This window comes from Loxodonta africana, chromosome X, assembly GCF_030014295.1.
Source record: "Loxodonta africana isolate mLoxAfr1 chromosome X, mLoxAfr1.hap2, whole genome shotgun sequence".
NCBI lineage: Eukaryota > Metazoa > Chordata > Mammalia > Proboscidea > Elephantidae > Loxodonta > Loxodonta africana.
The window spans coordinates 23,801,381-23,828,572 of NC_087369.1; the positions used below are offsets into that span (position 1 = coordinate 23,801,381).

The following is a 27,192-nucleotide window of genomic DNA, read 5'->3' on the forward strand; positions in this document are numbered from 1 at the left end:
TATCCCCAGGAGGATGGGTGTGTTGTTTTGTGGATTAATCAGGGGGTGGTTTGGGGTTCTTCATTCTATTGCTGCTACCTGTTCCATCTATTTAATAAAACCCCCAAATGTTGGTTAATTGTTTTTAACCCTGTTGTGGTGCAGTGCTCACCCAAGTGATAGGAACAAAGACACCAAGGAAATGGTTAGTGTCAGTACGGCTGACTTATGATTTACCTATGCCTGAATAGTTTTCTTCTGTAGACTGGGGAAGCTCTTCACCTTCAAGATACATGGAGTTTGTGTTTTTAGGAGAGAGGATGGATGGTGCTGCTTTATAATTTGAAACGTTCTTTCTAGAATGCTGTCCATATTGGCAAGTAATGGGGATTATCTACTGTATTGGCACTACTCATGCAGGGTGAAGGATGGACAACCTGGAGGCAGAGTACTCCTACGTTCCGGCTCTTGTAAAGTCATAAGTGCATCTTGCACTTATAAAGCCCTCTGATTCATGAGTGCTCTTACCTATCCTCCTGATGAGGATGCACCCCAACAGGTTGCATCCACTTGTGAACCACAGCCAGAGGCAATAAATCAGTGCCATTCTTATTGAGAGGATAATTTGATTTGTCAGATAACGGCATTGTTAATTATTTGTGGGATTTTGATAACCCCAAAGGATATTAAAGCCTGTTCCCCAGGCTAATTTTCATCAATACCATTAGCTCTGCTTAAAGTAATGTCTTCAGCAAGGTATCTACACTAGTCAATCATTTGTTTGGCATTATGGGAACTGCCATTGTTTTGAAGGATAGGATAATTCATGTACATTCTCCTGGACTTCTGGTGGCTTAAAGCTCAGAATTTTGATTGACAGTTATTACAGAACTTATCAGAGAAAATGAGACCTTGGCGCGGTTAAGCTTGACTGAAGCTTTCAAAGCCATTGAAAGTTTAAGAAATTTGCCCTATAAATTGTTTGTACAAGGGCAGTTGATCATGAGTTATTCCATTTTTTCTTCTGTTGCTTGATTAATAAGAAAGAAAAAGTATGTTAAGAGACTTTACTATGTAGACGAAACACAAGGCTGTTTAATTAAGTGATTCTTTTGGTGTAATACATGCAAGACATTTGAGAACTTACCTGACTCCTAAGTAGCCAAGTCAGTAGGGATTAAAACAAATGAGCTTTCCATAGATCACCTTAATACTAAGTGGCTTTGGGAAAATTCGGAAGTAAAGCAGCAAGCCTAACCAATCTTTAAATCAGTTTGGTCAACTGTGTAAAAACTATATGCCGTTTCAGAGCTCATAGCCAAAGAAAGCAGAATTGTGTTGGGTTCTGTTTATCCCCCCAAGCATTATCAAGTTGTAGCGTTCCTTGTGGAAAATTCTGGGAAGGGGCAATGACTTGAGAGTTTAAATCATGTTGTGTTTTAAGTTTTCAATGTTCCTTGTTTTTCTGAGTTCATTTGTGATAGCTATCATCTCTCCCTGAAAGTAATAATCTTTACTTTATGAACTCTCCGTTGCCTCCACAGAAATTAATTGTGATTTTTAAAGCTGTAGCCCTAAGACTTTTGGGTGAAGAATGAGCTGCCAAGTAACTAAGATTTGTCACATGTACATATCAGTAATAAAAAAAAAAAACCGTAATAGCAAAGAGCAAAACAAACACCACACACACACACACATATATCCCACGCTGTTCAGCATGGATCAGTTTGGGAAACATTGTTAAGCACTTACTGTGTACTAGGCCTTTGCCATTAATTGAGGTAGCTCAATGAACAGTCTACCCCAGGGCTGGATTAAGGCACGTGGGGGTCCTAAACACTGATAATCTGTAGTGCCCCCTCCTTTGCTTACTCATGCACTTGAACGGGATATATGAGTTAGATATATAAAAGTATATAGGTCTCTGTGTGTGTGTCTTAGCTATCCATGATGTAACTTCTTTTAAAATGTGACTATATTAGTGATTGAATGCAAAAATGGTGTATGCCACTTTAGCGAAATGAGATGAACTGGATTATAAAATTTTTAGTGGATGCAGGTGTCTTAGTTATCTAGTGCTGCTATAACAGAAATACCACAAGTGGATAGCTTTAACAAATGGAAATTTATTCTCTCACAATTTAGGAGGCTAGAAGTCCAAATTGAGGACTCCAGCTCTAAGGGAGGGCTTTCTCTCTCTGTTGGCTCTGGGGGAAGGTTGTTGTCATCAATCTTCCCCTGGTCTAGGAGCTTCTCGGTGCAGTGACCCCAGGTCCAAAGGATGCTCTATTCTCCTGGCTCTTGTTTCTTGCTGGTATGAGATCCCTGTGTCACTCTGCTAGCTTCTCTCTTTTTATGTCTCAAAAGAGGATTGACTCAAGATACAACCTAATCCTGTAGATTGAGTCCATAACTGTCTCTAATTCTGCTTCATTAACATCATAGAGGTTAGGATTTACAACATGTAGGAAAATTGTATCAGATCACAAACTGGAAATCATGGCCTAGCCAAGTTGACACACATTTTGGGGGGACATAATTCAATCCATAGCAGTGGGATACTAAGGTTTTTACTATATACTATATTTTTTTACAAAAGAATATTCCACATATTCTACAACAAAGAAAATGAGTCAGTGAACTTAGTTGTTTCAACAATCAATGTAAAATTCTGTTGATCTCCTACAATGAAAAATTGGCTTTCACCAGTTTTGCTTTAAATGACTCATGCTTCAAAAATAGGTACTATAATTATAAATGTACAAATGAGAAGACATCATAAAAGAAAATTTAATGATCAGAAAACAAATATTACAACGAATTACTATATTTTATTTTTAGATAGATCTTTCATCTCTAACATGTTATAATTAAAAACATTTCTTTCTATTCTTTGCTTTTTCAACTTCTTCAGTGATTTTGTCACAATTAAGCTTTGCGACAATGTCTACTTCCACACATAATAAAGATAATGAATTGAGTCTTTCTTGAATCATTGTTGTGCACTCACTTTTCATTGCGTCCTGTCTGCTTGGCATCTATGGCTCTTTGCTTTGGACAACTGATACTCTGTTTTGTTGATGCCCTAAGCACATGCTTACCTTGCTAATTGGGTAATGTGCCCCTGATCTACCCTCATTGAATTATCTATGTCAGCTTGGCAAACTATGGCCCATGGGCCATATTCAGCCTGCTACCTGTTTTTGTATGACCCACAAGCTAAGAATGGATTTTATATTTTGAAATAGTTGGAAAAATCCCAAGAAGAAGAATAGATTATGATACTTGAAAATTACATGAGATTCAAATTTCAGGGTCCATAAATAAAGTGTTATTGGAAAGCTCTGTATTCCTTCCATCTTCTTTTGATGCTTCCTGCATCGTTTAATATTTTGCCCATGGAATCCTTCACTATTGCAACTCGAGGCTTGAATTTTTTCTTCAGTTCTTTCAGCTTGAGAAATGCCGAGCGTGTTCTTCCCCTTTGGTTTTCCATCTCTAGCTCTTTGCACATGTCATTATAATACTTTACTTTGTCTTCTCGAGAGGCCGTTTGAAATCTTCTGTTCAGTTCTTTTACTTCATCAATTCTTCCTTTTGCTTCAGCTGCTCGACGCTCGAGAGCAAGTTTCAGAGTCTCCTCCAACATCCATCTTGGTCTTTTCTTTCTTTCCTGTCTTTTCAATGACCTCTTGCTTTCTTCATTTACGATGTCCTTGATGTCATTCCACAACTCGTCCGGTCTTCGGTCACCAGTGTTCAATGTGTCAAATCTATTCTTGAGATGGTCTCTAAATTCAGGTGGGATATACTCAAGGTCATATTTTAGCTCTTGTGGACTTGCTCTGATTTTCTTCAGTTTCACCTTGAACTTGCATATGAGCAATTGATGGTCTGTTCCACAGTCGGCCCTTGGCCTTGTTCTGACTGATGGTATTGAGCTTTTCCATTGACTCTTTCCACAGATGTAGTCAATTTTATTTCTGTGTGTTCCATCTGGCGAGGTCCATGTGTATAGTCGCCGTTTATGCTGGTGAAAGAAGGTATTTGCAATGAAGAAGTCGTTGGTCTTGCAAAATTCTATCATTCGATCTCCGGCATTGTTTCTATCACCAAGGACATATTTTCCAACTACTGATCCTTCTTCTTTGTTTCCAACTTTTGCATTCTAATCGCCAGTAATTATCAATGCATCTTGATCGCATGTTCGATCAATTTCAGAGTGTAGCAGCTGATAAAAATCTTCTATTTCTTCATCTTTGGCCCTAGTGGTTGGTGCGTAAATTTGAATAATAGTCGTATTAACTGGTCTTCCTTGTAGGCGTCTGGATATTATCCTATCACTGACAGCGTTGTACTTCAGGATAGATCTTGAAACATCCTTTTTGAAGATGAATGCAACACCATTCCTCTTTGAGTTGTCATTCCCAGCATAGTAGACTATATGATTGTCCAATTCAAAATGGCCAATACCAGTTCATTTCAGCTCACTAATGGAAACCCTGGTGGCGTAGTGGTTAAGTGCTACGGCTGCTAACCAAGAGGTCGGCAGTTCAAATCCTCCAGGCACTCCTTGGAAACTCTATGGGGCAGTTCTACTCTGTCCTATAGGGTTGCTATGGGTCAGAATCGACTCGACGGCAGTGGTTTTTTTTGGTTTAACGCCTAGGATATTGATGTTTATGCGTTCCACGTCATTTTTGGTGATTTCCAATTTTCCTAGATTCATACTTCATACATTCCAGGTTCTGATTATTAATGGATGTTCGCAGCTGTTTCTTCTCATTTTGAGTCATGCCACATCAGCAAATGAAGGTCCCGAAAGCTTTATTCCATCCACGTCATTAAGGTTGACTCTACTTTGAGGAGGCAGCTCTTCCCCAGTCATCTTTTGAGTGCCTTCCAACCTGGGGGGCTCATCTTCCAGCACTATGTCAGACACTGTTCCGCTGCTATTCCTAAGGTTCTCACTGGCTAATGCTTTTCAGAAGTAGACTGCTGGGTCCTTCTTCCTAGTCTGTCTTAGTCTGGAAGCTTAGCTGAAACCTGTCCTCCATGGGTGACCCTGCTGGTATCTGAATATTGGTGGCATAGCTTCCAGCATCACAGCAACACACAAGCCCCCACAGTACGACAAACTGACAGACAAGCGTGATGTCCTTCTCCAGGGACTGGTCCCTTCTGATAACATGTCCAAAGCATGTGAGATGAAACCTCGCCATCGTTGCTTCTAAGGAGTGTTCTGGTTGTATTTCTCCCAAGACAGATTTATTTGTTCAATGGTATTGATAAGAGTGGGCTTATGAACTAATACTTATTGTATGAATCAATATTTATTGAGCATTAATCACTTGCTATGTACCTGGCACTGCACTCCCTGTGGGGAACACAGTGGTGAATAAGTGAAATAGGTTATTGATATAATTTGAGTAGTATCAGAAAGAAGGTTCTGTCAGCTACAAAAACCTTCCTTGTGATTGACTTTATATCTTTGGTTAATGAACTACTCTTTTAAATACAGATATTTCTCCAGGGTTAATATATTAGATTGCTATTAGTCATTCACATTTTATTTTGAATTAGTTTGAGGACCCAGTGACAGCTAATGGATTTGCTGCCTTGAGGGAATAAGAGTTTTGAAGCATGAGGAGTAAAAGGGGAGATGACTTTGGAGGATAGTATATTGTCAAGGAAAGGCCAATTTAGGTATGAGGGGAGAGCAAGTGGTATGAGCACACAGGGCCTACTAGGTGGTAGGAGAAAGGGGGACAGGAAAGACAAAGAGGGAAAGGCAGAAACTAAGATGCTCAAGGCAGCCTTTTGCTTTGCTTTCTTCCACAGTTAGCTTTCATAGTTTTTCTTGTGCCCATTTTCAGAAGTGTGCAAATAGCTGCCCTCAAAAGAATCCCCCCAATTTTTTGGGGGTGTGACAGCCTGAGTTCTCCTGGCTCATGCTCAGAGTCTGGCTTTGCTTTGGAAATCTTCCACCATGCTCCAGGAATCTCATGGACACATCTCTCTCCCCATTAATCACAGGGGTGCTTTAGCAGCTTTTCTCTCACATTTCAAGTGTGGCACTCTGAAACTGGACATATGGCAAAGAGAATGACATTATTCTACAGGGGAGTTCAGGTGTTTGGTTAAGAGTATAATCTGGCCTAGGCTCTCCGGAAAGACCCTCTAAACAGCCATACAACAGTTACTCCAAACCCTCAGAGGTCATGTCTCTACTCTTTCTGTGTAGTCTACTACTACCATTTATTTATTACATACTGGAGCAGACACTAAAAAAGAAGTTTACCTATTGTGTCATCCTGAATCCTTGCAGACAACTGTACGAAGTGTAGGTATTGTTTCCCTCAATTTCCATCTGAAGAGGAGACCGTATTAGGATTACATTCAGCTACAACTCATGGAAAACATGACATATAATGCCTTGGACAAATAAAGGGTTTATTTACTTAATATCACGGAGGGAAAAGAGAGGCAAATCAGGCCGACATAGTGGGCTCTAGATGCCATCAGCTTTTCATTCTACCATCTTGAGCATGTGGTATTTTTCCTTGTATTTGTTGCTTTGTGGTTACAAGATGGCTGCTCTACCTCCAGCACTGCATCAGCATTCCAGGAAGGAAGAAGAAGAAAGGCTAAAGCAGTGGTTCTCAATCGAGCAGTTTTGCTGCCAGGGGATATTTGGCAATATCTGGAGACATTTTTGGTTGTCACGACTGGGGGGACGAGGGGAGTTGCTACTTGCATCTAGTGGGTAGAAGCCAAATATGCTTCTAAACATTCTACAATCTACAGGACAACCCCTGCGACGAAGAGTTACCTGGTCCAAAATGTCAATAGTGCTGAGGTTGAGAAACCCTGGGCTAAAGGCAGAAAGTACGTGACAGCAGAATCTGTCCTCATTTAACAAGGATTCCTGGAAGTACAACAAGGACTTTTAGTTATATTTCATTGACCAAAATCTCATCCTATAGCCAGCTCCAGTTGCAAAGGAGGCTGGGCAATGCAGCTAGTTTTTGTTGGGTCCACTGTCATTCCTGAGCAGAATCAGGGTCCTAATAGTAAGAGAAGAAGGTAAAATGGTTATTGGGTAGACAATGGGCAGTGTTTGCTTCAGAAAAGTTAAGTACTTTGCCCAAAGTCACAGAAGTGACCATTGATTCTTCTACCTGTACATGGGCTGGACTGAAGGAAAGCAGTCCAGTTGTCAGGTGCAGCCCCTCTCTAGAAGTCTGTGCAAATAAAGGATGGAAACATGCTCTGGTTATGGAAAACCCTGGAGTTTTTGATCAGCCACAAGCAGTCTAGGAAATATTTCTTGCAGTATATGGTATGCAGTCAATTATATATCTATCACACTGTTCTCTCAATATTTGCAGTGGAAATTGCATTTCCTTCTTGCCCCTGGGACCACTGGGGTAATTAATTTCAGGCTTGCCTCACTAATACTTTGCCCTTCGATAAGCCATCAAGCTACTTGGTGCCTCACGTCTTCCTTTCTGAAAAAGTTAAGAAGTGATATGGTCGTTATTTGCCTTAAATGGTTATATAAGCTAGGGTTCATTCAGGAGAACCAATCCCTCCTAAGTACAGCAAGCAGGAAGAGGTTTAATACAGGGAATTGGAGGCTTATACAGCCATTGAGAGGGCTGGGGAGTGAAGGGTAGAGGCTGCCAGCTGTCTCCACTGCCTGCACACTGAAGGGGTAGTCTCAGGAGGATGCCTGGAAGCTGCTGGCAAAGCCCTGTATGTGCTGTCTGCAGATGCCATGTGCCTGCCTGTAGCTACCAGTAGCGAATGAATGGTATCTCCTTGTTTTTATTATTTTTTTATTACTGTACTTTAGATGAAGGTTTACAGAACAAACTAGCTTCTCATTAAACAATTAGTACACATACTGTTTTGTGATATTGGTTAACAACCCCACGACATGTCAACACTCTCCCTTCTCAACCTTGGGTTCTCTATTACCAGCTTTCCTGTCCTTTCCTGCCTTCTAGTCCTTGCCCCTGGGCCGGTGCACCCCTTCAGTCTTGTTTTGTTTTATGGACCTGTCTTATCTTTGGCTGAAGGGTGAACTTTAGGATTGACTTCATTACTGAGCTAAAAGGATGTTCAGGGGCCATACTCTCAGGTTTCTCTAGTCTCTATCAGGCCAGTAAGTCTGGTCTTTCTTTTTGAGTTAGAATTTTGTTCTACGTTTTTCTCCAGCTCTGTCTGGGACTCTCTACTGTGATCTATATCAGAGCAGTCGGTGGTGGCAGCTGGGCACCATCTAGTTGTGCTGGACTCAGTCTGGTAGAAGCAGCAATAGTTTTGATGTATTAGTCCTTTGGACTAATCTTTCCTCTGCGTCCTTGGTTTTCTTCATTCTCCCTTGCCCCTGATGGGATGAGACCAGTGGAGTATCTTAGATGGCTGCTCATGAGCTTTTAAGAACCCAGATGCTACTCACCAAAGTAGAACGTAGAACATTTTCTTTATACACTATGTTATGCTAATTGGGCTAGTTGTTCCCTGAGACCATTGTCCCCACAGCCCTCAGTCCAGTAATTCAGTCCCTCAGGGAGTTTGGATGTGTCTATAGAGCTTCCATGACCTTGCCTTGGACAAGTCGTGCTGGCTTCCCCAGTATTGTGTACTGTCTCACCCTTCACCAAAGTTACCACTTATCTGTTGTCTATTTGGTGTTTTTCCATCTTCACCCCTCCTCACCCTCATAACCATCAAAGATTGTTTGTGTGTAAACCTTTTCATGAGTTTTTATAGTAGTGGTCTCATACAACATTTGTCCTTTTGTGATTGACTTATTTCACTCAGCATAGTGCCCTCCAGATTCATCCCTGTTGTGAGATGCTTTGGAGATTCATCATTGTTCTTTATTGTTGTGTAGTACTCCATTGTGTGTATGTACCATAGTTTATCCATTCTTCTGTTGGTGGGCATCTAGGTTGTTTCCATCTTTTTACTTTTGTGAACAATGCTGCAGTGGACACGGGTGTACATATGTCTATTTGTGTGATGGCTCTTATTTCTCTAGGATATATTCCTATGAGTGGGGTTGCAGGATCGAAATGGCTTCACCTTCTCTTCTGCCTTCTGAATCTCCTATGAGTACATCTCACTGGTAGAGTCTAACCTGGAGCTATGCCCCCAAGGGATTTTGAGAGATGTAGTTCTCAAGCTTCTCAGAGAAGAATGTAGAATGGGGTGTGCAGGACAACGTGGAATTGACACCAACCTCTCTGGCAGGAGGAGAATTTGAGTTTGAATAGAAGAGTATGTACACACCGTGTTTTGGGAAGAAGAGCACTCTATTCTGATGTTGGCAATGTTGCTGCTAATATTATTACCTAGTTTTATCTATGTGTCCTTGGAAAAAGAATAGAAATTCTATGTATTTCTGTTTTGGTTCCCTTCAAGACATGGTGATTCTAACTAAGTAATACAAAAGGATTCAATGACCTGCACATAAAGTGCAGAAGGTAATATATTCTGTGAAACTCCATAATGCAGTGGGGGTCCCAGAGAGAGAGGCTTGGAAAACAATGCATAATTCACCAGCATGCTCTAGAAAGACCAGAGTTCAGAAAAATGTTGTGGATGACTCAGCTCATATATTTCTTCCTTTTTTTTTTTTTTTTTGGAAACTCTCTGAAGCTCTGTATTTGCTAGAATTATGCATGTGACTTGTGGTGAGCTGATAAAATACAGTGAGGAATTAAATATAATGAGGGAAATAATAGAACAGTCTCAGAACAAGGTAACATATGGACATATTGTTTGCTGTTGTAAGCTCTAGTTATCTGCTATCTGGGTCACATCAGGCTTTTAGTATGTGTAACTCACCGAGTTTTGGAGGCAGAATTTGATCCGTGCTAAATATGAGTCTCTGGAACAGCAAAACCCAGTATGACTGTGTCTTACGGCACTTGTAAAATCGTTTCTGAGTTTTGAGTTTCAAGTTTCAGCTGATATTTAATATTTGAATTATCTCAAGGAAGATAAGGAAAATGTACTATCTTATTCCATTTATTTCTTGAGTGAAGAAAATTGAAAGGGACTAAAGGAAAAAAAATTGTTACTAAGAGCAGTGTGCAAAGTTCCCTGGTTTTGCTTTGCTGCTTTGCTGTAATAAAACCAACTTTTTTGGTGTTGCCTGGTGTCTTATGTTGGATCTCCTGGAAGCAGATCTGGAGAGAAGGATTTGTGTGTAGGTGATTTATTAAGGAAGTGCTTCCAAGAGAAAAAGGCAAGGTAATGCGGGAAGCAAGGCAGGGAAGACCAAGAGCCAAGCAAGGGTATTAGTTCAGGGGCAAGTCTCAATTTCAGCCTGATTCTGCTGGCAACTCTGGAGTACAAATTAGACCCCAGAGTTTATCCTTATTGAGGCAAAGGAACTGGGCTTTTGTACTTTATCATTGACTATGGGCTGCCTGGGGTGGGAGTGGAAGGCAGATAAAGTCCCCAGGAATTACAGGTTTTCCCACTATCCGAAAGTAGAGCATTTCTATGATACCTTTTGTAAGCAGAAATGGCATAAAGTAAGCAATTTAATTCATATGGGAAAAATTTTTGAGCTTCCCCAGACCCAAAAAATAACCTACCAAATCATACCAAATAACACATAAAATCTTTGCAAGCTCTCTTAGGCTCTTCTGATACCTTAGGACACATCTTGCTGATGAATACACAAAATAAATCGAGATAAGGCACAGATGCTCACAGACATGGTTCAAAGTTACGGTGGCTTGATGCTGAGATGCTGAGAGTAGTTTACAGGGAAGTAGCTTGGCGACGCCACTCTTGCTGCTTGGGGTATGTGCTGCCTTTTTAATGGCTGGCTGCAAAACAAATGCTGAACGCTATTTCTGCTGTTCGCCTTTTTTTTTTAATTGAAAATCCTCTTCCGATATCTTTGGGTTAGCGAAAACAGGTACTAATGTAGGTCTTCTGTAAAAGTGAAGTGGCATAAAGCGAAGTTTTTGAAAAACGGAGGTTACCTGTAGCAGTTTTGGAGTGCAGGCAAGCTGGTCTCTAGTAAACCTAGGGTAAGCCACCAAAAGCAGTCTGAAGTGCTAGCTATGAGGAAAAAAAAAGAAAAAAAGACGTTGAATGCTGGGGAGGGATGCATAGAGGTGAGAAGGGGATACCAGGGCAGAGCTGGTAATGCCTGCCACTTGGAGTCACACCCTTTGAGTAAGCTGTTCCATTGTTTTTGTGAAACCCAGAATCTAGGAAGAGAAGAGAGACAAATTTCCATGTGAAACTAACATTTCTCTTAGCAGGGGTCCGCAAACATTTTCAAAAAGGGCCAGATAGTAAATATTTTAGGCTTTGTGGATCACAGAGTTTCTGTGGCAACTACTCAACTCTGCCTTGTAGTGCAAAAGCAGACTTACATAATATGTAAATGAATGGGTGTGGCTCTGTTCCAATAAAACTTTATTTACAAAAAGAGGCAGGGAGGGCCCTGAATTTGGCCCAGGGGCCATAGTTTGCCAGTCCCTGCTCTGGAGGCTCCTTATATGTGCCTAAGTTGATTTTTCCTTTATCCGTTCCCCATATGCTGTAAAACACAGGGACTAAATAGACTTTTTGCCTATCAAAAGGATGGCTATGATGTTATGGCATGTCTTAAATTAGTCTGGACCCCCTGCCTTTCATCTCTGTGGCATCCTGACCATCATTCATAATTTTGCACGTATAATCTTCCTACAGCTTCCTAAATCTTTCATTTACTGCCTTGTAAAAAATATTTAGTGTTCTCTTATCTGTAAAATAAAATATTGGCTCTTTAGCATGGCATTCAGGAATCCCTGTGATCTGGCCCCAAGCCAGTGTTCCTGCATTATTTTCTACTCTTCACCTCCTGGGCTTTATAAGTCCCACTACATCTAACTACTTGTCATCTCCCAAGTAGACCCTGTGCTTCCTGTCTCTCTGCCTTTGCCCCTGCTTGTTCCTCTACTGGAATGTCCTTCCTCTCAGCTCTGCGTGTTGAAATTCTAACCATTCTCTAAGACTCAACTTGGTCACCTTCTCCATTAAGCTAAAGCTATTGGTCGTTGCTCTGGACTTGGATAACAATATTGTCTATTTTTACTAAAACTGATATTGATTTTGTAAGATATAGTTATTTTGCTTATCTCACTACATTTTTAGTATATTGAAGGTAAAGGACTGACTTAATTCCCCCCCCCCCCGCCACAGTGGCTTGCATATAGTAGATATTCAGTAAATAGAGTTTTTGGATGAAGGTGGCATTTGTACATCCTGTGATTATTAATGATTTAAGTGCTGAAACTCTGACATCATTTTTCTTTTTCCTTTTTATAGGCAAGAGCTGTTTTGGCAAAAGTTGGCTATCCTGAGTTTATAATGAATGACACTCATATTAATGAAGACCTCAAGGCAGTAAGTGCTTAATCTACTGTCTTTCTTTCTTTTTTTTTTTTCTGGCCTCATGCCTTTCATCTAACCCCAGTCTATGCAATTAAGCCTGGTGGTGCCAGAAAGCCCCAAGTTTTGATTCATCCCTTGGCCAGATGGAGCCTGAATATGGCAGGGATATGACAAGATTGACAGCAGATTCAAAACAAAAGACATGTCAGAAAGAAAGCATAGCTGAGTGGGTACCATAAAACAAACGGACTTGAATTTGGTCAAATTTGGTCATAAAGGAAAGAATTAAGCAAATTGAATATTTTATAATTAGTGGGTGTGTTCTAATGGCTGAAACATCATGTTTGTTGTTAAACAATCTTTATTTGCTTCATTCATATTTAATGAATAGTAATAAATCTACCTGCTGGGAATTAACTTCATCAAACTTTATGAGTGTTTTGGCAAATTAAAGGCCTATATACACGACTCTATAATTTATTGTGAATTGGATTATATATTTGCAGTAAGCTAGTGTTGCAAGAAAATTATAAGTCTTTTTTATTCCAGTATTTTGGGGCACGTATTTTCCAGTAGATATATTCATTACAAGCTTTTTTAATCACAACCACTGTTATTTCTTTTCCTACGAATAATTCTGATAAAAATTTTTCTTCTTCACCAAAGCCCCCATTCTCACCATTCATTAGATTTTATCGAAAAAGTTGTGTTATAGAATTCTTTAAATAACTATAATTCTAAGGTGTAGCTCTTTTCTGAAATTGTGGTTCTGTAAGTCTCGTATCTGCAAACAATACTAGCTTTGTAGCTGAGCACTGGAATTTTACAAGCCAATTCAAAAGTGAGAGAAAGCTTTAATTAGAAAGTTTCTCCGCTGGGCTCCAGGATATGGCCCTCCAAAATATTGATCCGGTTGCTCTGGAAGAAGATAATTATCCTTCACAGTATCCCAAAACTCAGACAGTTCATCTTATCACACACTGTTTTGATGATGCTGGAAATGACATTGCTATTATGATAATGAAGAATATTGAAGCACTTGACACATTTACGTACATGACCTTTTAATCTCCACAGTAATCCTGTTACATAGGCAGTATTATTCCCATTTTGCAGAAAAGGAGGTAGAGACTTGAAGGAATTGAGTGATTTGTTCAGTGCCGCACAGTGTCAGAACCAGGACTGAACCTGGGTTCCAGATCAGCCTGAAGAGAAGGCATTGTTTCTGTCAAGCAGCTCTTCTGGAGGAACAGAGGAATCCTGGAGAATTAGAGATGGCTGGGAAGGGAGAAGAGAAGAGGGGAGCCCATACTGTCAAGTGGTAAAGAGCACAGGCTTTGGAATTATAGGCTTGGGTCTGAACTCTGCCTCTTCTGTTTACTAGTTGTTTGACCTTGGGCAAGTTACTTAACTTCAATTAGCTTTCCTTTAGTTACTTGTATACTGAAGATGGCAATAACTAAGTCTTACTATTGTTTGTAAGATGAGATGAGATTATGTAAATGCAAAAGCACCTAGGATAATGCCTGGTGCATAGTAGGCTCCCTGTAAATGGTAGCCATGCCTTCGTGGAGCAGCACGGGGAACTGTTACTGCTAAGAAGAACATCACCAGGGCACCTAGTACCTTAGCAGGAAAACCCGGATGATTATGTATGATTGGCAAACATTCCAAGTCAAGGATACAGAAGGGAGGGTTTGAGAGGCAATGTTGTATAGTGGTTATGAACATGGACCCTGGAACCTAAGGAACCAGACTGCCTGGATTTAACTCTCCTGTTGTCACTTAGGAGCCGTGGTGGTGAAGTAGTTAAGAGCTCAGCTGCTAAGCACAGTTTGAATCTTCCAGCCACTCCTTGGGAACCCTATGGGGCAGTTCTACTCTGTTTTATAGGGTCACTATGAATTGGAATTGACTCAGTGGCAACAGGTTTGGTTTTTGGTTCATGTTACAGGTTGTCACTTACTAGCCGTGTGACCTAGGGTAATTCAAGTAAACTTTCTGGGACTCAGTTTCCTCATCTGCAAATTGGGGATGATAATAACCCCTCCCTTATAAGGCTGCGGTGAAGATTAAGTAAGTTAACATGTTTAAAGTGTTTTGAACAGACCTTGGCACACAGTAAACACAATATAGGTGTTAGCTATGACACCCTCCATTCACACGATAGTAGATTATTTTGCTTTGGAAAAGTCATTATGAATTAACTCATGCAGTATCTAGGTCCCTCAAATTTATTTAAAAGACTCTACAGATGGAACAATCCCAAGGTTTACTCAAATAAGGCACATTCAGGGTTCACTCACAATATTTAGTTGATCAAGTTTTGTTGGCTGCTTGCTGTTGTCCAAACCGAGAGCCCCAATGTAAGGACTCACAGAATCTATTGTCTTTTGTGAAAAGAAACCAGAAGCCAAAGAGGATGCAGTGTTGGGTATGCTTCCTTGTTTCTGCAGAGCCTGCACTTAAGGCATTAGACACCAAGATTTTTAAGTATTTTGTGAAGTAATGGCCTTCATCTGACTCATTGCTAAAGTAGACACAATTATCCTCAAGAGTTTCTAACAGTTTAAAAAACAGACAGTGAAAAAAAAATCCAAAATAAAAATGTATTAGTGTCCAGAAACAGATTGAGAAAATGAATAAAACCCAGTGGAAAATAGGTAAAGGATGCTCGATGTGATGGAAATAGTGTCACTGAGGTTAATAGCAAAAAGCCTAAAGTGTTACCGGTACACAACGGGACTGTGTTTTCAGTTTTAAGAAACATGTAGATAAGGACTACTGTAGGGCCTATGGGAAATTTCTGGCAATACAAGCTCTGAGCATGAGAGGCTGCTACAAATGAAAAACAGCTTCCCCACTTGACACCGGCGAAGATATGATTCATCAGGTACAAACACGAAAGGAAAGAGGATAGAGATTAGGTAATGGATCAGATGACGTTCAAGGAGAAAAGTTGAAAACTGAAGTTGGGCTCATGTTGGAGACAAGAGCAAATGAAAAAGAATTTAGAGACAAAAGTAAAAAGGAATTTGAGAAAATTGTTTTTTCTCTGCGGATGACAAGGTAAACTGAGCTGCCCATCAAAAGTATCTCTGAACAGCAGTCCTTCTGTAGTCTTTGAAAAGAACAAGAAAGAAGGAAATGCTCTTTATGAAAACTCACAGCAACATGCAGGAAAACCTACCAGTTAGCCTAAAAAGGTAGACATCAGTCCATTTTCTAGTTATCCCTATAAAGTGTTCCATTTCATTAATCCTTGATGGAAAGACACTTGAGAGCAAATTTATGCCAGTTTTGGAAAGATTGTTGTATCTGTCAGAAAAACAAAAAGCACACTAGGTATTTCAAACAGAGGGAATTTAATACAGGAAATAGTTTGGAAGGCAAAAAAGGGGAAGGTGAGGTAAACTAGCAATTAATAACTTCAGGAAGCACTTAGAAGAACAGAGGAGAAACTGCTACTACAGAGCTAGATGGGGCTATGGAGGAGGCTCCTGAACATTCTTCTACAGTCGTTGATAGAAGAACAAAGGAGAGAGAGAGAGAGAAGGCGGTAGAGAAGGAGAGGAAGAAGGGGAATTGTGGGGGGGAGAGAAGAACATACTACAACACCCTTTCCGCTCCTACCACTTTCTCTTTTCCCCCAGTGTCTCCTATTGGCAGGAAGCCAACTGGCAGTGAGTGCTGGGAAACATCGTTTCTGATTCCCAACTACAGCACTGTGGAACAGACTCAAGGGTGGGCATGTAGCTGAGAGACCATAGGTAAATAACCCACACAATTAGGCATTTCACGCATTCTCATGCAGCCAATGGAGAGTTGCAGTAGGGGCTAAAGTCAGAATCATAGCTGGTCCCCATTTACTTAGGAGAATTAGATATGAGTACTTTTTTTTAGAGATCATCAATGTTTTTGGTGAGTGATGCACGCATACATACATATAAATATGCATATAGAGATAGATTTTATGTGAACCCATATAATATTCTCTGGGGTGGGTCTTGATCTGCTCTGGCTAGTGGAACAGTCATGTGTGTATGTGTGTGTGTGTGTGTTTGTGTGTGTGTATAACTGACAGAGCTCCGCTATGCAAGAGCAAAGTGATATTCAGATGGAATGTGCCATAAAAACAAATTGTTAAAATCTTGAAATAATTCTGTACTATTTGATAAAACAAACATTGCCCTCAGCTCTCTCAAATGACCCCTGGCTACCCCGGCCCAGGAGAGCAAAGAGTGGTCACTGGAGGGGGTGCCTTCATGTCCAACCTTCCAGCCGGCCCTCTGTAACTCTCACACACCCACACATTGGCCTCCATCCTGAGCATCCACTGGCCAGAGCAGATCCCCACACCACCACAAGGGAGACAAAGCATCTGGTTTTAGTGCTAGTATGCTGGATGCCTGGCGCTCCCTCTATCACCCTTCCATGGCTGCCTGTGGGAACTGCATCTTCCATAGTGTACCATATATGTAGGTTGTTAAACTTGAGCATCGCCCTGCATTGTAGGTATGTATATATGTATACAGAAGCCCTGGTGGTACAATGGTTAAAGCACTTGGCTCCTAACCGAAAGGTTGGTGGTTCAAACCCACTGGCTGCTCTATGGGAGAAAGAATGGCAGTCTGCCTCCATAAAGATTACAGCTTTGGGAACCCTATAGTGCAGTTCTACTCTGTCTTACAGGGTCGCTGTAAGTCAGAATCGGCTTGATGGCAGTGGGTTTGGTTTTTTTTCATATATGTATACATGCACATTACTTATTGGCAAGGCCATTTAAAAACATCAGTCTTGCATTTTACTTTGCTGTTCAAATAACGGGAAATAAAGATACAAATTCTGGATTCCATTAAGTGTTCAAAAAATTTGTTGGATGAGTAACATAAAATCTTTCTTATAGATATTTGAATGTATCTCTGAGTATCTTTAAATGAATTTAATGGGCTCTAGAAAGGTGGTCTAAAATCTATACTTCCTGTTGGCATATGTAGTGACTTACAAACATGTGCTTATTCATCCTACAGAGAAGCTGAACACATTTCCTTCGTCTGTCCTTCTTGAGAGTTCTTCACCTATGGGGGTAATAGCTTTATTCTTCTATTTAGTTTGTGGCATTTGGTGATTGGTATCCAGGATAGGATTTCCAAGAAAAGGAATCCAGGTTCCCCTGAATTTTATGATCTGGACAGCTGTTCCTAGGAAATGAACGGCCCCAATTAGTTCCCCAAAGGTCACTCAATTGAAAAGTTTAGAGATGGAATTGATTGAAAGCCATTATCAGCTTGACCTGAATTTTTCACCAGTAACTGAAAGGACAAGAGGCTTTTGAGCCAATTACTGTCCCTTGCGTAGTTTAAACCACTTTGTTTTGAAGACTGCAAGTGGTTTCAAACTATTCATGCAGCATTCGTTCTTGCTGCTATCTCCAGAAGCAGAACTTTCCAAATCGTTGCTGGGTTTCATAGTTATTTCTCACTCAAGGGCCTATTGAAATATTTGAAATTATCAGAGTATTATCACATGGCAGAAAACTTAGGAAACAGATAAAAGGAATGAAAAAGGACCCATAATATTGGTAATATTGGTCTGGGTTGCCCCTAGACCAACCTGAATGTCAAGTTTTTCATATGGAACAGTAAAGTATCAGAGTTAGCAAACTCTTCTGAAAGTAAAAAGGACTCCACTGACATTACTACCCCTGCCCCTCCCACAAAAAAGTTAATATTTTTAAAGGAAATGCCTTTGGGAAAATTTCCTAGAAAGCGTTCTAATCCAAGAACATGTCTGAATTTTCTATCAGTTATAATCACATTACAAAAGGTCTGGCAAAGCCATCTTGGGAACAAAAGCTGAAAAAGGTTTTTCAGGTTGAACAATGGACACACCTTTTAAAGATACAATCCGGGCATGCATTAGGATCGCTAGTTAAGGTTGCTTCCTAAAACAAGGCGCTTACTCTTTCTTCTGAAGCTAAGAGAAAATCGCTATGGTAAAATACAATCGATCGTAAGATTTCTTTTTATTACGAAGCATCTCAAATATATGGGGAAGTATGTAATACAATATTTTGAATAGTTGCAGCTTTAACAAATATTAAACGTATTATCATGATAGCTTTATACATGCATGTACACATTAAAAAATTTTTTTTTGCACGTACCCATTTTAAATGAATAAAACAGATGCATTTGAAATTCCCTGGGTAATCCTCCGTGATCTAATCCCCTTCCACCCAGCCTTCCTCATTTTCTAGATATAAGCACTATCCTGAATTCAGAGCTTAGCATTTCCAGGCATTTCTTCACGCTTTTGCTACATAGGTATGTATTCATAATATAGTATCTGGTATTATTTTATGTATTTTAAAACTTTAAAATTCTCTCCTATGTACACCTTGCCTTATTCACTCAGTGTTTCTTTTGAGATTATTTCATGTTCATGCACACAGGCCATTCATTGAAACTGCTGTAGCATTTTTCATTCTTTGAATATGCCAGGATTGATTTATCAGCCTCCCCTCCACCCACCACGGGTTTTGCGGGAAGGACAATTTAAAGTCACATGTTTATAACTTGTTGGACAAGCAGAATATCAAAGACGCCAGCAACTGATCCTTTTGTTCCTGCCTTTCTCCACATCCCTCCAGTTACTTTACTCCTTTCTCTAGATTTGGACCTGGCCTACTGGAATCTTTGCTCAGACGAATCATGAACAAAAGTCACTGCACAGACACAATGAGCACCCACTGTATGTTAGGGAGAAGGTAGACAGGAGGTTGACACTGGCGACTGTCAAGTCTAGAACCATCAGGTTGTAGGTATTCGTTCATATCTGTAATGTGCTGCCTGTGTGTTTCATATACATGCAGTTGCTCTCCTTTAATTTTTACTTCTTAAAGGAGTATCAGGGTTTAAATTTACAGAAAGTTACAACTAATCAGAATTTTCTTATGTGTTTTTCTTATTTTTATCTGCCACAGTAATATATTTTCAAACCCAAACTCCAGAGATCATTACAAACCATTGCTTTTACTGTGCACGGATATTATTTCCAATATCTAGGTTGAATACTGCTAATCTTGTGGACGGAGCACCTACAGAATTGAAACTGTCTGCCATTCTCCTTCCAAAAAAAAGAGAAAAGAAACTCTATAATCAATTGTCTGTTTCCTTATTTTAATAGACATTATTGTTGTGAGTTGTCAACTTTCTATTGTCCCATGCAAGATATAATTTATGATTTGCCTCTGTAATTTCACTAATTTTTAGTCACTAGAGCCTTTTTTGAGTGTTAATAGATAATTCTGTTAATAATTAAATTATTCTGGTGATTCCTTGTGCTTAGGGTGGAAAATAGGTCTCTGAATCTCTTTTTTTTTTCCTTTATGAACAAATGCTGATTACAGTAAATTGAATTTTAGCATTTGACTAAATCATCATCTATAAGCTAAAGGCGGCTTCTGCTGACCAAACTGCCTGTTATTAGCAGAACCTATGTAACAAATAAATAAAGTACACATTTTAGAAAAGATCAAAGACTCATGTGAAGCAAGAAATTTCAAACCCAAGATAATATGTTCCATAAAGGTTAAAGTAGATTTTTCAATTATAAAGTAAATGAAATGCATTGTAAATTACTGCAGCTTTTTGTTTTCTGCTGTGATTCAGAAATGACCATATTGATTTTTAAGCTTTTTATTTTAAAAGAAAATCACTGAGATTAAATTTCATGGCTTTGTGAATACCAGGTTAAATGGTAACGACTGAAATGCTGTGACGGGCAAAGCTTCTAGGCTGGCCTCTCACTGGTACACTGGAATCTCATTTCAGAGCCATCTCTTATCTTTACTTAGAACAATGATGCTTGTGGTTTGTTTCATTCAGATCAAGTTTTCAGAATCTGACTACTTTGGCAACGTCCTGCAAACCCGCAAGTATTTAGCACAGTCTGATTTCTTCTGGCTGAGAAAAGCAGTTCCAAAAACAGAGTGAGTAAAAAAAAAAAAAAAAAAAAGCAGTGAAATAGATAAATATGTTGGTGGGGAGTGGATCTTTTTGGATCAAACTTTGTAATTTCCCTCAACTCAGAGTAGCTGGCTTGCCAGTTAATCTTGGTTTGGCAAAGCCTGTGTTATGTTTTGGCAACTCTTATTTCTGGTATTATGTGATTCAGATCTTCAATCTAATTATGGGTTCCACACTCCTAACTTCAGTACATTTGAGAGAGAGCTTATTAGGGTACAAATGTTAAAATTATTTCTAGATCTACTTATGTGGAAAAAAAGTTTTCCTAGAATTTCACACTCAGAAACTTTTGAAAATCTTAAAAAAGAATAAGTATTTTTAAAATAAAGTATGATCAGAACTAATTATAAAATTATGAAGTGACTAGAATATATTTGTTGTGGTAATCAGTGTCAAAGAACTGCTAGCTATATAATTTTCATCCAGTAGCAGTTATCATGTATTCACCTTTTTCCCTTTCCTTACATGGTGTTGGGTCAGGGTAGCCATAATTTCCTCCACTAGTGGAGAGTATATTATTGTAATGATAATGATGATAGCAGCTAACAATTATTTTGTCTTCACAATGTTCAGATGCTGTTCTAAGTGCTTTACATGTTTTAATTCATTTTATCCTCATGTCAATTCTGTGATGTGCAGGTGCTATTATTTTCTGTCTTTTAAAACAAATAAAAAGCTTAAAATTGAGAAATTCTTCAGCCCAGGTTTAGATTGCCCTCTCTTCTGCCTGAATGGTGCTTTTGATTCCTGGGACTAAACTTTGTTCTACCACGACCCACTTCTCCAATGTTTTCTACTTTCTGTTCTCCAGATCGAGTAATTTCTGTTGATCTATTTTCAAATTCACTGATTCTTTCTTTCTCCATCTCAAATTTGCTGTTGTGCCCATCTAGTGAATTTTTCATTTTGATTATTGTACTTTTCAACTCCAGAATTTCCATTTTTTAATAGTTTCTGTTTCTCTGTTGTAATTCTTTATTTGTTGAGTCATCATATTTTCCTTTAATTCTTTGAACATATTTTATTTTAACTTTTTGAATGAATTTATAATGGCTGCTTTGAAGTCTTTGCTAAATCCAAAATCTATGCCTGCTCAGAGACAGTATTCATTGACTGCTTTTTTAACACTTCCTTTTTCTCTGCATAATTTATAATTTTTGTTGAAGACTGGATATTTTAAATAATGTAGCAACTCCTAATTCTGATTTATTTTTCTGAGGTTTTCATAAAAGTAAGTTTCCTGGACTTACACTACAGAATCTGTTTCTCCTGCAATATGTGGCCACTGACGTCTTTGTTCGGTTTCTTAATTCTTATGTTCACTTTTTTGTCTGCCTTCCTCCTAGTGGCCGCCTCTGTGTCTGCATAATTTCATGGCCAACCAATAATTAGGGCAGAGGTTGTGCTCAAACACCTTGAGTCTGCAGGGCTTCTATCTGCTACCAACTGATCTGTTTTTTGGAGTTGAGGCGCATGCCGAAATTTGTAGCCGATTCTCAATCTGCCTTAGCATTTACTTCCCTGTGGACTTTCTTGGGTCTTCCTTGTACGTGTACCTAGTTTTCCAGGCAGCCAAGGATGACTGAGCTTATCTAGCCCTTCTATGGCTCATTCAGTTCCAGGATCTCCCTTTTAAATTCTGGCTGGTCTATCACTTATCCCACTGGGATCCATAACTTCAGGCTAGCAAAACTGTGGGTTTTCCCCATTTGTTTCCTACCAAGTTTGCCACTTTTAGCTGAAAAAAACTGCAAGTTTTCACAGTCCCTCCAAAATAAGTCTACCCTCTGTGGCAGCAGAGCTGCTAATTTTCTATCAGCCCCTTCTTGATAAAACTAAGCTCTCACAGGCTAAGCTGGGATCAGTGGGAACTCCCTGAGGCAAGAAGGCCACAGACTTCCCTTCTACTTACTCCCAAGCTCTAGCAGTTTTTTCAAGAATAAACACTTTTCAATTTGTTTTCTGCCTTTGGCCAATTTCTAGAGCTCTACAATGGCTGTTTGTTGACAATTTTGTCCAGTTTTATACTTAAGGTTTTTTTTTTTAATTTTTATTGTGCTTTAAGTGAAAGTTTACAAATCAAGTCAGTCTCTCACACAAAAACCCATATACACTTTGCCAACATACTCCCAATTGCTCTCCCCCTAATGAGACACCCTGCTCCCTCCCTCCACTCTCTCTTTTGGTGTCCATTTCACCAGCTTCTAACCCCCGCTACCCTTTCATCTCCCCTCCAGGGAGGAGATGCCAACATCGTCTCAAGTGTCCACCTGATCCAAGAAGTTCACTCCTCACCAGCATCCCTCTCCAACCCATTGTCCAGTCCAATCCCTATCTGAAGAGTTGGCTTTGGGAATGGTTCCTGTACTGCGCCAACAGAAGGTCTGGAGGCCATGACCACTGGGGTCCTTCTAGTCTCAGTCAGACCATTAAGTCTGGTCTTTTTATGAGAATTTGGGGTCTGCATCCCACTGCTCTCCTCCTCCCTCAGGGGTTCTCTGTTGTGCTCCCTGTCAGGGCAGTTATCAGTTGTAGCTGGGCACCATTTAGTTCTTCTGGTCTCAGGCTGATGTAGTCTCTGGTTTATATGGCCCTTTCTGTCTCTAGGGCTCGTAATTACCTTGTGTCCTTTGTGTTCTTCATTCTCCTTTGATCCAGGTGGGTAGAGACTAATTGATGCATCTTAGATGGCTGCTTGCTAGCATTTAAGACCCCAGATGCCTCTCTCCAAGGTGGGATGCAGAATGTTTTCCTAATAGATTTGATTATGCCAATTGACTTAGATGTCCCCTGAAACCATGGTCCCCAAACCCCCATCCCTGCTACACTGGCCTTAGAAGCATTCAGTTTATTCAGGAGACTTCTTTGCTTTTGGTTTAGTCCAATTGTGTTGACCTCTCCTGTATTGCGTGTTGTCTTTGCCGTCACCTAAAGTAGTTCTTATCTACTGTGTAATTAGTGAATATCCCTCTCCTACCCTCCCTCCCTCCCCCCTCTCGTAACCAACAAAGAATATTTTCTTCTCCATTTAAACTATTTCTTGAGTTCTTATAATAATGGTCTTATACAATATTTGTCCTTTTGCAACTAATTTCCCTCAGCATAATGCCTTCCAGATTCCTCCATGTTATGAAATGTTTCACAGATTCGTCAGCGTTCTTTATTGATGCATAGTATTCCATTATGTGAATATACCAAAATTTATTTATCCATTCATCCATTGATGGGCACCTTGGTTGCTTCCATCTTTTTGCTATTGTAAACAGTGCTGCAATAAACATGAGTGTGGATATATCTGTTCGTGTAAAGGCTCTTATTTCTCTAGGATATATTCCGAGGAGTGGGATTGCTGGATCGTATGGTAGTTCTATTTCTAGCTTTTCAAGGAAGCGCCAAATCGATTTCCAAAGTGGTTGTACCATTTGACATTCCCACCAGAAGTGTGTAAGTGTTCCAATCTGTCCACAGCCTCTCCAACATTTATTGTTTTGTGTTTTTTGGATTAATGCCGACCTTGTTGGAGTGAGATGAAATCTCATTGTAGTTTTGATTTGCATTTCTCCAATGGCTAATGATCGTGAGCATTTCTTCATATATCTGTTAGCCACCTGAATATCTTCTTTAGTGAAGTGTTGGTTCATATCTTTTGCCCATTTTTTAATTGGGTTATTTGTCTTTTTGCAGTTGAGTTTTTGCAGTATCATGTAGATTTTAGAGATCAGGTGCTGAACAGAAATGTCATAGCTAAAAACTTTTTCCCAGTCTGTAGGTAATCTTTTTACTCTTTTGGTGAAGTCTTTGGATGAGCATAGGTGTTTGATTTTTAGGAGCTCCCAGTTATCTAGTTTCTCTTCTGCATTGTTTGTAATGCTTTGTATACTGTTTATGCCATGTATTAGGACTCCTGACGTTGTCCCTAATTTTTCTTCCATGATCTTTATCATTTTTGATTTTATATTTAGGCCTTTGATATATTTTGAGCTCATTTTTGTGCATGTGGTGAAGTATGGGTCTTGTTTCATTTTTTTTGCAGATGGATATCCAGTTATGCCAGCACCATTTGTTAAAAAGACTGTCTTTTCCCCATTTAACTGTTTTCGGGCTTTTGTCAAATATCAACTGCTCACATGTGGATGGATTTATGTCTAGATTCTCAATTTTGTTCCATTGGGCCATGTATCTGTTGTTGTAGCAGTACCAGGCTGTTTTGACTACTGTGGCAGTATAATAGGTTCTAAAATCAGGTAGAGTAAGGCCTCCCACTTTGTTCTTCTTTTTCAGTAATGCTTTACTTATCCAGGGCCTCTTTCCCTTCCATATGAAGTTGGTGATTTGTTTCTCCATCTCATTAAAGAATGTCATTGGAATTTGGATTGGAATTGCATTAAATGTATAGATCACTTTTGGTAGAATAGCCATTTTTATAATGTTAAGTCTTCCTATCCATGAGCAAGGTATGTTTTTCCACTTAACGTAGGTCTCTTTTGGTTTCTTGCAGAAGTGTATTGTAGTTTTCTTTGTATAAGTCTTTTACATCTCTGGTAAGATTTATTCCTAAGTATTTTATCTTCTTGGGGGCTACTGTAAATGGTATTGATTTGGTGATTTCCTCTTCGATGTTCTTTTTGTTGATGTAGAGGAATCCAACTGATTTTTGTATGTTTATCTTGTATCCCGATAGTCTGCTGAACTCTTCTATTAGTTTCAGTAGTTTTCTGGAGGATTCCTTAGGGTTTTCTGCGTATAAGATCATGTTGTCTGCAAATAGAGATAATTATACTTCTTCCTTGCCAATCCGGATGCCCTTTATTTCTTTGTCTAGCCTAATTGCTCTGGCTAGGACCTCTAGCACAATGTTGAATAAGAGCAGTGATAAAGGGCATCCTTGTCTGGTTCCCGATCTCAATGGGAATGTTTTCAGGCTTTCTCCATTTAGGATGATGTTGGCTATTGGCTTTGTATAAAAAAAAAAGTATAGATGCCCTTTATTATGCTGAGGAATTTTCCTTCAATTCCTATTTTGCTGAGAGTTTTTATCATGAATGGGTGTTGAACTTTGTCAAATGCTTTTTCTGCATCAATTGATAAAATCATGTGATTCTTGTCTTTTGTTTTATTTATATGATGAATTATATTAATTGTTTTTCTAATGTTGAACCATCCCTGCATACCTGGTATGAATCTTGAACAATCCCTGCATACCTGGTATGAATCCCACTTGGTCATGGTGAATTATTTTTTTGATATGTTGTTGAATTCTATTGGCTAGAATTTTGTTGAGGATTTTTGCGTTTAGGTTCATGAGGGACCTAGGTCTGTAATTTTCTTTTTTAGTGGTGTCTTTACTTGGTTTTGGTATCAGGGATATGGTGGCTTCATAGAATGAGTTTGGTCGTGTTCCGTCATTTTCTATGCTCTGAAATACCTTTAGTAGTAGTGTTAACTCTTCTCTGAAAGTTTGGTAGAACTCTGCAATGAAGCCTTCTGGACCAAGGCTTTTTTTTTTTGTTGGGAGTTTTTTGATTACCTTTTCAATCTCTTCTTTTGTTATGGGTGTATTTAGTTGTTCTACCTCTGTTTGTGTTAGTTTAGGTAGGTAGTGTGTTTCTAGGAATTCATTCATTTCTTCTAGGTTTTCAAATTTGTTAGAGTAATCTGATATGATTCTTTGAATTTCAGTTGGGTCTGTTGTCATATCACCCATCCATTTCTTATTTGGGTTATTTGCTTCCTCTCCTGTTTTTCTTTTGTCAGTTTGGCCAGTGGTTTATCAATTTTGTTGATTTTTTCACAGAACCAGCTTTTGGTCTTGTTAATTCTTTCAATTGTTTTTCTGTTTTCTATTTCATTTAGTTATGCTCTAATTTTTATTATTTGTTTTCTTCTGGTGCCTGAGCATTTCTTTTGTTGCTCTCTTTCTATTTGTTCAAGATATAGGTATAATTCTTTGATTTTGGCCCTTTCTTCTTTTTGTATGTGTGCATTTATTGATATAAACTGGCCTCTGAGCACAGCTTTTGCTGGGTCCCAAAAGTTCTAATAGGAAGTGTTTTCATTCTCATTGGATTCCATCCTTAATGTCTTCTGTAATCTGGTCTTTTTTGAGCAGGGTATTGTTCAGTTTCCAAGGGTTTGATTTCTTTTCCCTGCTTTTTCTGTTACTGATTTCCACTTTTATGGCCTTATGGTCAGAGAAGATGCTTTGTAATATTTAAATGTTTTGGATTCTGCTAAGGCTTGCTTTATGACCTAATATGTGGTCTGTTCTAGAGAATGTTCCATGTGCACTAGAAAAGAAAGTATAGTTGGTTGCTGTTGGGTGGAGTGTTCTGTATATGCCTATGAGGTCAAGTTGATTAAATGTGGCATTTAGATCTTCCGTGTCTTTATTGAGCTTCTTTCTGGATGTCCTGTCCTTCGCCAAAGTGCTATGTTGAAGTCTCCTACTATTATTGTGGCGCTGTCTATCTCACTTTTCAATGCTGTTAGAGTTTGTTTGATGTATCTTGCAGCCCTGTCATTGGGTGCATAAATATTTAATATGGTTATATCTTCTTGGTGTATTGTCCCTTTAATCATAGTGTCCTTCCTTATCCTTTACAATGGATTTAACTTTAAAGTCTATTTTGTCAGAAATTAATATTGCCACTCCTGATCTTTTTAGATTGTTGTTTGCTTGATATATTTTTTTCCATCCTTTGAGTTTTAGTTTGTTTGTGTCTCTAAGTCTAAGGTGAGTCTCTTGTAGGCCGCATATATATGGATC

At 39.2% G+C, this 27,192-nt stretch overlaps 1 protein-coding gene across 4 annotated transcripts in view; it reads left to right on the top strand.

Moving 5' to 3' along the window:
- Positions 1 to 27,192, top strand: part of PHEX (phosphate regulating endopeptidase X-linked) — a 244,095-nt gene that overhangs the window by 152,141 nt on the left and 64,762 nt on the right. For all 4 annotated transcript variants that reach the window (XM_064278085.1, XM_064278084.1, XM_064278087.1 and 1 more), the window contains 2 exons: positions 12,331 to 12,408; positions 20,286 to 20,389. In XM_064278085.1, coding sequence (XP_064134155.1) covers positions 12,331 to 12,408; positions 20,286 to 20,389 — 182 coding nt within the window. The remainder of the gene's footprint in view (positions 1 to 12,330; positions 12,409 to 20,285; positions 20,390 to 27,192) is intronic.